The 13985-nt window shown below is 36.2% G+C and overlaps 1 protein-coding gene across 2 annotated transcripts in view; it reads right to left on the bottom strand.

The window, feature by feature from the left end:
* Positions 1-13985, bottom strand: part of CRIM1 (cysteine rich transmembrane BMP regulator 1) — a 175881-nt gene that overhangs the window by 59244 nt on the left and 102652 nt on the right. For both annotated transcript variants that reach the window (XM_071429511.1, XM_071429520.1), the window contains one exon: positions 11693-11814. In XM_071429511.1, the coding sequence (XP_071285612.1) occupies positions 11693-11814 (122 nt within the window). The remainder of the gene's footprint in view (positions 1-11692; positions 11815-13985) is intronic.

The raw sequence follows: 13985 nt of genomic DNA, 5'->3' as shown, positions 1-13985 counted from the left end.
CTATATCACAAGGCCTTCACAGAGGTTTTGACCGTGCTGTTACCCCACATTTATGAACCCTCCTCCATCACCTATTTTACAGATACTGTTAAACAGGAAATAGTTTATGTTGCTACTAACAAAAACAGATATAAAAGAGTTAATTTTTCTTTCATTTTGCCCATTTCATTTCATTGTCAAAGCTCAGTTCAACCAGCCAACTGATCCCCCCACTTCCACAACACTGTGCAGCTCCATGGCTTAGGGCTGAATCATTGTGACTCAAGACACTGTAGGAAAACACTCCAAATTTATGTTCAGCTATAGTACTCCACATTAGTCATTAGGAAATCATGACTTCACACTATCATCATTATATTACTCAATTACTTAAGCCCCCTCCCTCCTCACCACTTCAGAATAAAATTTTGGCCTCCTATGACACTAGCCCAAAATTTGTGAAAGCAGCTACCCAAAGGACAGCAGTATCTAGTCCATCAGTCTGTTCCTTTCAGAAGTTGTAAATCTAGCAGTCTGAAAAAACAAAGGTTCTACAAACAGGAAGCTATTTACTTCAGCAACATTATCAAATGCTGTAATAAACCCACCATCTTTCATTGCATTTGAAGCAAACGGCAAAGAAAAGAAGGGACAATTGTCCATGTTTCTGATTTGTGTAGAACAGATGGTAAAGACTATTTACTTATATATGCAATTCCTAGCCACCGAGAGTTGAAAATTGTGCCCACTTTATAGTCAGGTGATTTTTCTTTTGCTTAGTGATCAGTCTCACACGGGAGATGAAATATATTTAAATGAAAAATCAGCATTTTCAGATTCCTTTCAATCCACCACAATTCCCTTAACTTCTGGGAGCTAAAAGCTGAGTTTCTCTTGACAATGACACAGTTTTTCTTTAAAACTCTAAAGCATTTCAAGCACTTCTTTCAACATATATTGTGCTCCAGCCTTGAGTTATTTGAAATGATCGTAAAGCATTAGAGTTGAAACTTGGAAGTACCCAAAGCAATGTTTGATTTTCACATGTCTGTTCTGTCTTCAAGGCATAATGTAGAAAGCAGCATAAAAAATAAAAGCAAGAGGAGGAAATACCACTGTGTCCGGGAAAACAGCTATGACCTCATTAGAAAGCAATTCACATAAACAAACACTTGAGAAATATTTCAAGTTTATGCAGCTCAAGCTGTTAGTTTAAAAACCTTCTCAAAAAGGAAAAGTGCCAACACAACTCAAAAGGCCTTTAATCCATTTGCTTCTGGCTTCACTGTTTTGACTGCAGCTTTCCAGATTTTTACTGATTCCCCCATACCTGAAGAGTAGGTTTGAATTCCTGCCTCATCAGAAGTAGAAACAATCTCCCATTAATTATTGTTATTTTTAAATGTTCAAACAAGACTATGCAAGTAACTGCAAATCCTGTAGGGAAACAGCATGTTTTTTCCTACAATGAAAACCACTGTAGAATTTCACTATGTGTGTATTTTTAACATCCACCCTTATAGTAAGTGTATATATCCAGACTAAACTATAGACCTAAGCCTATGCATTCAGCTACAAGACAAGGATTACTTTTGTTAGAACCAGCTGTAAGACTCCAGTCTTGAGACTGAGTCAAGGCAAAACAAGCACTAAAATGAAGAACTTTAGCTTTAGATACTCCAGGTGGAAGCCTAAGTGAGCAACACACAGTGAAATTCTAGTAATGCATTTCTTCCACCACAATATGCTGAAAGATCTTTCAGTTGCCCTTTTTTTCTTGTCTTTTTTTTTTAAAGTGCCAATTTTATTGCCTTATTGATTTTAGTGTGACAGTCACCAAGGGATAAAAGAACATAAAGCTAACATTAAATAAATGCATCTTTTCCTAAGTTCATGAATTCATTGTTCTGCCAAAAAAGAGAAAACTGCAGGTAGGACTCTTCAAGCTTAAGTGTGTCACAAAGGAATTCAAACTGCCAAAACCTCATAGCACAAAGCAGTTAAACATATCTGAGACTCCAAATCCTGTTTGTGATGCAGACTACCACAACAAAGCAATGGGCATGAGACACAGGCCATGGCTTTGTGAGCATGAATTCAATGTCTGCTAGCTCTCAGATAACGCAGTAATACAAGATCAATCCAGCCCAAGCACTGACACACAGCTGCCCATCTGTGAACGAAGCCAGGACAGAGGGGATGGTCTCCAGAAAGATGCAGGGTTTTTGCTGGCAGTGGAAGAACAAATGACATCTCTGCCTCTATATAAAGTCAAGTACTACAATTGACTTGATTTGGCACTAAAGTTCCTGCCACAGAGTTAAAAGAAAATAGTTTTGACACAAATTTAGCTCTACATGGCCACAGCCTTTTTGTCCTGGGGGGGGAGAGCCCACAAAGGTGGCACTAAACCCCCCAGCCTCACACTACACAAACAGTGATCATTTCTCAAGCCTTAATCACCAATCTGAACTGCAAAGGGACACAATCTGTTTTGTCAAATTAGTTTTCAAAGGTATTTTACCTCCTACATGTAAATCTAATGAAATGCATATTAGTTCTATGGGCTGAACTACTCCAAAGTAAAAATTCTGTTATTGAGATTTCTGTAGTTTCCTAATACTTATGGTTTTCTTTAATTCAAGTCCTGGAACAGCTCAGAAACACATGCAAGTCTGGCAAGCCATCCCTTGCAAGGCAGCAGTTCTGCACATGGTCACACCAAGCACATGAGATGCCTCAGGGCATCAGCCTCTGTCGGCAAGTTGGGGCATTTTCTTCTGTAGTATCAGAAATTCCAGCTCTACCAAACCAGAAGCAAGATTCAAAACAATTTTCTGTTGTTCAAAGGATTAAAAGGTTAATGATTCCAGGACTTCAAATGTTCCTTCAGTATAAAGAAGTATTTGTACCAGAGCCTTGGAAGGAACTTGTGTAAGTGCTGTGAACTTTCTATTAAATGAAAGGGAAGGAAACAGATAAATTTGAATCCTATGTCTGTATAAACAAAAAACAGAAAAGATTTCTATTTTTCCAAAGCTGAGCTGATAGAGTTTAAAAAAGACAAGGTTACATGTCATTGGGATTGGCCCATAATGATGTTATAAGGCAACTGTATGCTGTTGCTTCCTTGCAAGCATATAAAAACAAGCTAGGTAGGAAAAACTATTTGGATTCTTACCCTTCAGGTTGCGCTGCTTAGTTTCCCTAAGCAGCATGTTCCTTATTACTGCAGTACATTATATTGCAGCATATTCCCTATTAACACAATTACAGAACAGTTCTGAAAGCCTTTTGGTTGTGCATATTCTAAAAGGGTAATCCAGAAACAGAGAAACAAGAATTAAAATAAAACTGAAACTATTATTTGTAAATGAAGGCATTTATTTATACAATTACTTAAAAATATTTTCATGGCTTAAAGGAATGAAATACTATTTTGTGGCAACTGCAGACTGTAAAAGAAATTAAAAGATACTTGGGATGCTGAGAAACCCCAAATTCAGCTCTACCTGATACATCCCTGTCTTAATATTTTCTTTAAAACCACCAGTAATAGAGGAAATGCAACCTACCTATTAAACAATTCCACAGTGTGATTGACTATAACACAGCAAAAATCATGGAAGGGGTAATTCAGGTTAGACAGAAGCAACAAAGAAATGGAAAGGAAGCATCCCCTAAGCTTCATTACATTTCTCATCTTCAAGGTCTCATGTCCTACATTTTTTTTCTATCCTCCAGTATACAAATTTTTTGCTAAGAGGAGTCATCCTCAGGACACCTCAGAGTGCCCTTGCCTACATCCTCTCTTACAAATAAATTGCATGCCTTTCTTTAAATTTTCATTTTTCTCCATCAGGTCATGTGTTTACTGTTTGATTGGTTCTGTGATTTTCTACAAGGCTATCCCCCTTCTTTCTCTTAGCTCCTAGAAATTAAGCAGTGCTGCTTTTTAACATCCTGCAGTCCTACTACTGGAAAATACCAGGGCAACAAAGGAGGAGCTGGGGCCACAGAGGGTGGTGGCTATGCTCGAAAACAGTGACAGATTTTCTTGATGAAATTGTGAAACAATCCTTGGAAGCAAGACATGTTCTTCATAACAGAGGAATGTGTTTAAATCCCAGTGGTCTCTGTCAGTCCATCACAGGAAAAAATACATGTTGTCATCAGGTTAGCCATAGGCATGTCAATAGGGCACAGACATCTGAAACAGTACCAATATTGGGTACTGGCACAGCCAATCATGCATTGCCGGGACACTTATGAGAAGCCTCTAGTGCATGAGAGAAATTAAAAATTGCAGGGGGAGAAAAAAGAAAAATCTCCAAACCTGTAACACAGGGCTGTGGTCTGGCATTCTAACAGGTCTAGTCATGTCTTCCATGCTTTGAGAAAAATACTGAATTCTAACCTTATCTCCAAAGTATTGGCAACTTCATCCAAGTTTAAAAACCCAGCAGTATTTGAGCCAGAACATTACTGAAGATATTAGTCTACCAAGAGAATTCACTCTGGCAAAAAACCATTACTATTTCACCAAAGTAAACACTAGAAGTATATACTTAATTTTTTTTAAACTTTTAAACAAGGCAGAACTGCACCATTTGGCATCTAATCTTTTTTGTATACACCATATCATTTCACAGTCTATACAGCATCTTGTGTTTCATTAACCAACAATAAATAAATGAAATAGATTTTGTCCTTTTTATTTAAAAAAATAAATTTGTTTTTAAAATTCAGTCTCTACTTCCCATTAGAAAACCCTCCTGCTCCTAGTGAACCACTCAAGAGTTTTGAGTCTGATTTCACATCCAGCTGCTGTCCTGACAATCCCTACCCTGTCTCTTTTATCTATTTATCTACAGACTAGTTTTTACCAGGAATTTTGGGTTGCCTGGCCTTCAGTTTTCTGTGTTTTCCTTTTTCCTCTTGTTTTAAATGTAACTGGTAATGACCTGCACTGTTTCACACACTTTCCCAATTTGACTAGGGCAAGTATAATACAGGTTCAGAGTATCTAAAACATTTGACTTGGTTTGGCACACTCACCAACTTTTTCATTATACTAGACCAAATTCTCATCCAGCTGTGATTAGCCATGATTTTCAAATACCTTTCAGATGTTCTGACTGAAGTAAAAACAATAAACCTCAAAACCAAACCTCAGCCCACAACAACTAAATCTCTCTACCTTTTTGGTATCAGATTGTCCTCCTTTAATGTTAACCTTATTACGTACCAAACAATTTGTTATCTTTTTCATCTCACAAGATGCATTTTGCATTTAATTTTTTAAGCAGCTGCCTATTTGAAGTCCACCACAAAAATCTGTGGTTTTGGATGGCCAAAGAGAAATATGCAGTACTGTTCAATTAGTATTAGCACTGTTTAGTTCTCTGCTCCAAAATAGACTATTACCTTGGTCAAATCCTTATTTCTTTAGAGCACACACAAAGTAAGTTTAATGAAAGTGCAATAAAGACTGCCAAAATTAATGCAATAAATAATGGGAACTCCATGGTGTCTGTGAGGTACTTGGACTTCATTCCTCCTTCTAAGGTGAATATTTTCCTTGCTGACCCTATATTCCCCATCAAATCCTTTCAGTACTCATTGATGCTCCCTTTAGAAACAGGCCATTGTTATTTCCTTTTAGAAATAGTGGAATGACCTTTATCCTTTTCTGCACCATGAGATTAATAATGGATCTGCAATTGCTGTGAAGAGCAAGTGCACCAACAGGTGACAAGAAGTATAATTAAAGAGGATTTTTAATCTCTCCTCTAATGCAGTACCACTGTATAGAGATGCAAATGTGAAAATAGCCAGAAGGCACAGAGTAAAAAGAAATGCCTCCTTTATCTTCTCAAATGAGGAAAAATAAAATCACAGAAACAGTTATAAAATACTGATTATGAGTCACATCAAGCAATCTTACTTATGTAGGAGATCACTTCTGTACCACAATTGAATTATCAGTACAGCCTAAACCAGCAGAATAGAAAGGATCAACATTTTAAGTCCTGGGGAAGGTGTGGTTTGATCTTCCCAGGATCAATGCCAGTTATTTTCGTGCATCCATCAGGTAGTCCCACTTTCAATGGATAGGGCAATGAAAGCCCACACCTCAGCTCCCAGGGAAAATGGATTGGGACTCCACAGCCATCCTTGGCAGAGCTGGACTCTAAAATCACAGCTCACACATGGCCATGGCAGAAAGCAGCGTGGTCCCCTTGACCTTGAACCATGCTGACACATTGATGAGGACCACTCACACACGTAATGCACCATATTTCACAAACCAATCAACAATATTTTTTGAAGTAGCAGTTGTTTTCAAGGAAACTTACTGAGAAGTGAAAGCTCTGACTGACAGAAAGCAACAGCTGCAGGATGCCTGGTAATTGCTCTCTCAAATTTCTAAGGCACAGCTCACAGTCAGTATGTGCTTTAAGTGCAACTTACATTCAAGAGATCTATGCATCAATACCTAATTAGAGAACAGGCAAGTTTGGATACTCACTCTTGTTTCCAAGTACTTGAACTCTTGCTGCACATGCAGCTTTTAATCTCTTTAGACTCACTTGTTGATGCTTGTAATTGAATGCAGAATCAATTTTCTTTCCTTACAAGCTCCCCATGAGTAAAAGCAGAACACCAGGATTAGCAGACAGAAGTCCTGGTAAATAATATATTTTGTATGGATCAGAAGAAACTAGCTTCTGTAAATACAGGATTTTTTGGAAGACTACATATCTTGGGAATCTCTCACTCAATTCTCCCCAAATAAGTATCACATACTATCTAGTATTCTCTAGATGAAAAGCAGTTTTCAGGTAAGTGCAAGTGGGGAAACTTCACGGTGTAGTCTGCCTTTAAACAAAGCAATAACTGACTCTCACTTTCCCTGAAACAGGGCAGTAGAACCACAGAACAGACAAAACCTCTTTGTTCAGTTTCATACAGTAAGATGAAATTATTTGATATAGAGTTCCCATGTGGCCTTATTTCCTTTATAGCGACTTCACACTTCTCTGAAATGAGTACATTTGACTATGGATGTAGTCTTCTCTTCCCTGAAAACTTTACTACTGAACAGCACTGTGCAAATCTCTGATTCCCATATGCAATAAGCAGTGATGTATTCAGTTGGCATTCAGTTATACCTCTAGTGATACTATTTTATGGCAGCCAGAGATTTAAATTTAGAAATTCATACTTCTGTCTCCTTCAGGCTAGAATTGTGTTACATGCACGAACTAGGGCTTGCACTGATGGTCATCAAGAATATATGATTAGGAGAAACAGCCAGCCAGCCATCTAGGCACAGATGACTGACAAAATCATATCACTACTGCATTTTAAATCACTGCCAATAGTTCCATAGAGTTGCAAGGTTTAAGTTAAAAATTAAACAGTAAAGACCTTTTTCCTGACAAGGAAAAAGAAGCATAAAGAAATAACATGTTTCAGCCATCATTGTTGTCTGAGCTGTCATTTTGACATCCAAGGACCACGCAGGGTATGCTCAGGGATGGCTCAAATACTCACCCTAGATAAATCATGACAAAGGAACTTGATCATGTCAAAAGAGAACTTTGGATTCCTTCCTACCACCATTTAACAATACAGAATGATTTTCCTTACAAAGATGCTTCCCTTCAAAATGAAGGAATCAATGCATGCCTTAAAATTGACCTTTTCAATTGACTGACCTTTGGAACAAGAATCACATTCTAATGATGGTAAGCATTAACTGTAATAGTGAAAACTTTTAAATATAGCAGGGCTTTAAAAAGCACAACTTTATGTCGCTAGTTGAGTAACAGTTTTATGAGAAATACTCTGATATCGGCACACATTCATGATGTTTAAAATACCACACAGAACTATTGTAATCTATCTGCAATGTAGTTTTTTTCTTCTCACCAATAAGAAAGTTGTTCTCAGGACTTTATAATTTTTTTGGTATTAAAAAATCCCCAAAAAAGTTTGACCTATGCAAAAATTGGACAGTTACAGACAATAGCTACTTAACAAAAAGCTCCAATTAAATGAAAGGATCATTTTCTAAGCAGGAATAAATGTTATTTTGGTGATTTACAATGTCTATATAATTATAGAATAAACTGTGAGAAGCAGCAGATTGCATATGATGTAAAACATACGGACACACCCAATACAAATCTGAAGCAGGAAAATAAAGACCAGTGTATTGACTTAATGCTGTATTTATGATCAAATAACACCACCATTACAATCTGCAAAAGAAGTAATTACTGCAGAAGCTTATTTTGCCACAGATTAATATGCTTTTCTTAGAAAGACCAACCAAAAGCTAGTTTGAGACAGTGTGTATCAGGAACAAAGATAACCACACAAAATCTACATATATATAGTAGAGCTTCTACATCAGTTTTATATTAAATCCAGGAAAAACACATGCAAAAGAATAACTGATCTGTCCCCAAACTGTTGACAAACAACAAAGAGAACATACTGTAGAGTCTCTCCATGAAATGTATTTTGCATCCATTATTAACTATCCCCTCAACATTGGCTGCTGTTATTCTACAGCTATATGTATATGATCTCCTTCCCACACAGTAAAGTCAGCCTACCCATACTGTGAACATGCAATTCTGCATCTATCACAAAATTGCAATTTTTAAATAAATATTGCAATTATTAGCACAAAATTGCAAGAAATATTGCAGAAGTCCGGCCTGTTTTAACACTCTAACCATAATTAGGGTTACCTAAATATAAAAATTGGACTTTTTTGCAGTCTACATACAGTAATTTGTAATGGATACCCTTATTTTAAGGTAATGATGATCAGTATTCTTCCTGGCTGCTCCCTCCCCCCCCTCTGGCCAAAGGAATTACTTAATTATTTTAATTCTTTAATTCAATAGATATTACAATAGCAGGAAAACTATACTAATGTGAGTATGCACATTTCTTTTTTATTCCATCCTCTTGCTTGTTTTCAGAGGTTTTCAAACACAGAAGTAACTAACAAAACTTGTTGGTAATGCTGATCATACAACTTCCCCACTTTCCATCTATAAACTCATTAAATTGCATTTGATTAAAACACATGCTTTAAAAAGGCATCTAATCCTAATTGGAAAGGATGAAGATAAGGAATTCAGCATCCTCCCAGGAGTTTGTGCCAACAGCTAGCCACCCTCACTACTGAGAACAGCTTGTCCCAGATCTTACAGATTTGAATCTTCTTGCTTTGAAGGCATTTTTTTTAATGAAGCAAAGAAATTGATCTAAGCCTATCACTGTAAGATATTTTCTCCATCTGTTACTGATATCAATTGTATCTCCTCTGCACTTGTTAGTATTTCAAAATACTGCAAAAAAGCAGAACTGAATATTGAATTCAACTGTCAGTTTCATTGAGAACCTTCCCCCCTCCTCTTCATCCTAAACTGACAAAAGTAATGGTAGGGATTTATTGAACACATACAAACACATGTACCAGCTTGTCATTGCAATTAACATGAATCTAGAAGTTCTTGTCAGAATTAGTTTCCTAGGAATTTAGAGGTTGCAGAGGGCTTATTTGTAGTAGTTGTCCCTGAAAAAAAATGCTAAAATGCATTTGAAAAAACCCCGAATTATAAAGCAATACAGACTATTTTCTATGACTATTCTGTCTTCTCTACCAATGATACACCAAAAACTACAAATGTCACACAGTCATGAGTAGTTTCACAATTGCTCACAGATTGTTATGAAAAATATCAATGATCTTCAGGTTTATAACTATTTCTTCTTTCCAAAATGGAGCATCATTAATAACTGCACCTGGAGGATTGCTTGGAGTGCTTTAAAATCACGTCATACAGCATTAGTTTATAAAATTTGATTGTAGCACCAAGTAACATAACGACAAATGTGATTTTCTAAAAAAAGTATTTAACTTTTCTGACCAGTTTTCTCAGGATTATTTTCTTTTTTTGAAAGAGGAACTTATTAAAGATAATTTTGATACTGGCCTGGAATAAAAGTAATAAATTACTTTTAAGGATATATATAAGAAAAACATAAAAACCTTAATTTTTCTCCAATTTGCCCTTTCTGCTTCCCTCTGCAGCACCACCTTCCCTTCAGAATCTTCTATTTCTTCTTCCAATTTGCTCTGTATCATAGGCTACTAAAGTATAGAAAGCCTGAGAGATAAAAAGGAATCTTGATCCAAAAGCAGCTTGGATCTTTGGAGTGAGCTACAGTGCACAATAAGGCAGTGATGCCCAGGGCAACAGTGCTAAAGACAGTCCAAATTCACTGTTACCAATGGAAAATTAATCTAACTTCTACTTGGAAATAGGACATGAAGATGCCACAAAAAAAGTGGGAAACTTAAACAGCTCCATCTCACACCTGCTGCACTACATAGACTGCAACAGTTCAGTCAGCAGCATCCACAAATAAAATGCAGGCTGAAGAGAAGCAATTAGCACGGTGGTTTGTACCTTTGTGACAGCCTATCAGCAATTGGCTCTATTTCTTGCTCAAACTACTAAAGTAAATCCTGAATTAAACATTGCATTCAGGTGTCTCACACAGGTAAATCAGATTCAGAAATGATACTTTAGCAGAATGAAACAAAGAAAGATGAGTATTCCTTTAGTATACATAAACAAAAAGTAGATAAGTTGCATTTATATAATCTTACCCAAGTAGCGAAAGAATTACTCTAAAAGCTAAGGAATCTGTGACTCTTCATGGCAGAAATTCTTTTATTCATATGGGAAAACTTAATTTTTATATATAATATCTCACTATATGTACTACTATTTTTCAATCAGCATTTGTGTATTTAAAATATTGCTATGTGTAAATAACACAGACCTCCTGGAGAAATCTCTCTCTCACTCCTCATTTGCAGTGACAATTGTAAAATAAAAGCTGTTTCAAACATTTGATATACATACCATTAAACAAGATCAAATATTGGTGGATAAATATTAATTAATAAATACTGCAACAGCTTGTAATTTTTAAGGGTCAGAAATTATTATGCAATCCTTCAAGAGTATTTTCCCCCTTATCAATAGTCAAATATAATTTCTTCACAATTCACCATATACACAGCATATATATACAGCTCTGTATATAGAACAGTCCTTAGATAAGAGTCACTTGCATGAAAGATTTAAGGTTTTTAAGTATTTTCTTAGCATTTAGATTGGGAAGCAAAGAATGATAAATATATTCCTACACTGTCTTATAATTTCTAAAACTTGTACAAGTGTGTTAAAAATTACATTGCATTTGATTCTTAAAGCAAACCCCATAGTCTAAACAGCACGCCTTCACTTAGAGAGCTGCCACAAGCAGCTGCGATGTTAACAAAAATTTCACTTTTCTAGAATGCCTCTAGTGTTTGCTACTGGCAAAAGACTATATGAAAGACATGCAGTGAGGGAGTTTTGCTAGAACTATAATTCCCTAAGTCACAGAGAAAAGTGCTTCAGAAACTAAAGCAGTGTGACAACTTCAAAATTACAGTTTCCCACATCAGTAACTTCACCTAAACTTCCACTTCCTTCTTATTGAATGAAATTCAAGAAAATTAATTCTCTTAGACCTGGACAACATAAGAAGAAATAAACAAATGCCCAGCATCCCCCAGAGATATAAAAACCCCTCCTGTAGAGGTGCTTGGGAAAGTTTCACATACCGTTGACACACTCAAAGACATCACAGCACTTGCCAGGCGTCCCATCTCCACGCGAGACGATCTGGGGCACGGAGCCCGCCTCGCACATCGGGAAACCACAGAGACCAGTGAGACACTCGCATCTGAAACCAAAGAACAGCAAGGAAACACCTGTAAATAAAGGAAGCCACGTACAAGGTGAAGGAATAAGCAAGAGAAAAACAAAGTCAGAGCTTTGGCATGTTCATGTCTTAGAATCATCTTTTATTAACTCAACAACCAAGATGTTTTATCAACCTGAAGGGTTCTTTTTAACCATCCAAACTCTGTTGGCTGTCAAGCAAACAAAAAGGTGGCAGTGTGCAACACCAATGGTGCTCTTCTGCTCTGTGTAAAAAATTTGAAAACTGTAATAACTGTGTTCTCCAGACTTGCAAAATAAGGCTTCTCCTCCAATTCTGTCTTGAATAATCAAAATTGATGAAACACTAATAACAGAAATTGCACCCTTCTTCAGAAGGGTGTTCTCTCATTAGGAAACCATATTATATCCAGTGTAATCTTGGGAAAAATTAAAGAGAAAGGAAGACTGGAATCATTAAATCTAAGCTGAATGAAAATAATTGGAAGTTCTCTTTTGGTGTTGATGGTGGTGCAGCTTGCAGAAGGTGAAACCAATTACGTGTGACGCCAAATAATGTGGGAAGCTGGGTATATTAAACACTGTGGTTAGTTTTGGATCATTCTAAAAGGACTGCTTTCTCCATGTAAGTAGTATTTATTTGCTTGTTTAAGAAAAGAGCCTAATGAACTGGGAGATATAAAATGTAGAGAAACAATAGTCATGTTTGCTTCCAGATTCTTTGCTTTATGATTAACATAACAGTTTAAAAGTCAAACACTTTAGACTTTTGATAAGTTTACATTTAACAGAGTTCTTGCCCTGAACAATGAGCACATTTTAAGGATAAGCAGCAATGATTCCTGCTTATATAATTCTGCTTAAGATTCCTGCTTAAGAAATAGAAGATCCTGTAATTATGAGTTAAAGAAATAAAAACTCTACTTGTTAATAAACATTTCAAATATTTTAAGTATCCCAAGATAACTTCCACATTAAACAACAAGAAGCGGCATCGGCCCTTACTGCATTTCTTATTCTTTATGCTCAAAAAGCAAGAAGTTTGGTTCTTCTGTGCCATGCATGTCTCCTTAACTGCCCAACAGCCATTTAGTCTCAGATCAGCATCCAATGAATGAGGAAGAACCACTTCTCAACAGAGAGGTTTTTAATATCTCTCCCTTTAACCTCATCAGTGTTGGATAAAATTGTTATGTTCTCCAGTGTAAGGTACCACTCAAAATAAAATTTGCAAGAAATACAAGTTAAGTCAAGGAATCTCACAGAACCTTTATTAAACTATTTGAAAAGGATTTTTAAAATACTGCATTACAGAAGCATGTTACTGTAAAGAGATAAAGTCAGTTTCACAAATAATGCTAAATACATCAAGACAACTTTATGTGCACATATATGCTACAGTATAGCAACAGATTTAAAGCAGGCATTTGAAGGTTTGGTGTTCTTTTTCTTTTTGTTGGTTTGCTTTGCTTGGGTTTTTTTTTTTGTTTGGTTGGTTTTTTGTTTGTTTTTTAATACTACTATGCTTCCCATGAGAGTCAAGGACAATGGAGTAAACAAAAAAGTAAGAGTACAAAAATCAAAGTTTTATTTATCACATCTTTCCTTGTGACATTTTCTTCTCAACTTATTTGTAAATACAAAGAGTGAACCTAATTATTTTCTTTACCATGTGTTGTTTGCCATCAGAGATGTAGAAGGAAAAAAAGGCATTCTGGCTTCTACTCATGTGATCAAAAAATCCAAAGGATTTGTGACAGCAGTTTCCCTTTAAGATGACTGTAAATAATTTTACAGAATTACTAATATCTCTCACTTTTGCTGTCCCAATAGTACAGGAAGATGGTGGTGGGGGGGGAGAAAAAATATGACCTCTAGTAATCAATGAAAAAGAAAAATTAGCACTGTCAGGTTCATGGAATTTGTACCTTAACCCAATGTCCTGATTTTGCATGGGTCGTGGGTACCTCCCATGCAAAACCAGGACATTCCACATAGCAGACTGTTTTGAAAGATGTTTTTGCTTTCTGAGAAGAATTAAACCCAGAAATAGCTACCTACATGTTACTAATGAAAAAGAAAAAATGTTACTAATGAAAAAGAAAAAATGTTATTAATGAAAAAGAAAAAAAAAATCTTTTAAAACATATATGACAGAAAAAAGTGCAGACA

This window comes from Agelaius tricolor, unplaced genomic scaffold (assembly GCF_023055355.1).
Source record: "Agelaius tricolor isolate 1412-34295 unplaced genomic scaffold, bAgeTri1.0.p SCAF_1, whole genome shotgun sequence".
NCBI classification, from domain to species: domain Eukaryota; kingdom Metazoa; phylum Chordata; class Aves; order Passeriformes; family Icteridae; genus Agelaius; species Agelaius tricolor.
This window is presented reverse-complemented; position numbering and strand designations above follow the sequence as displayed.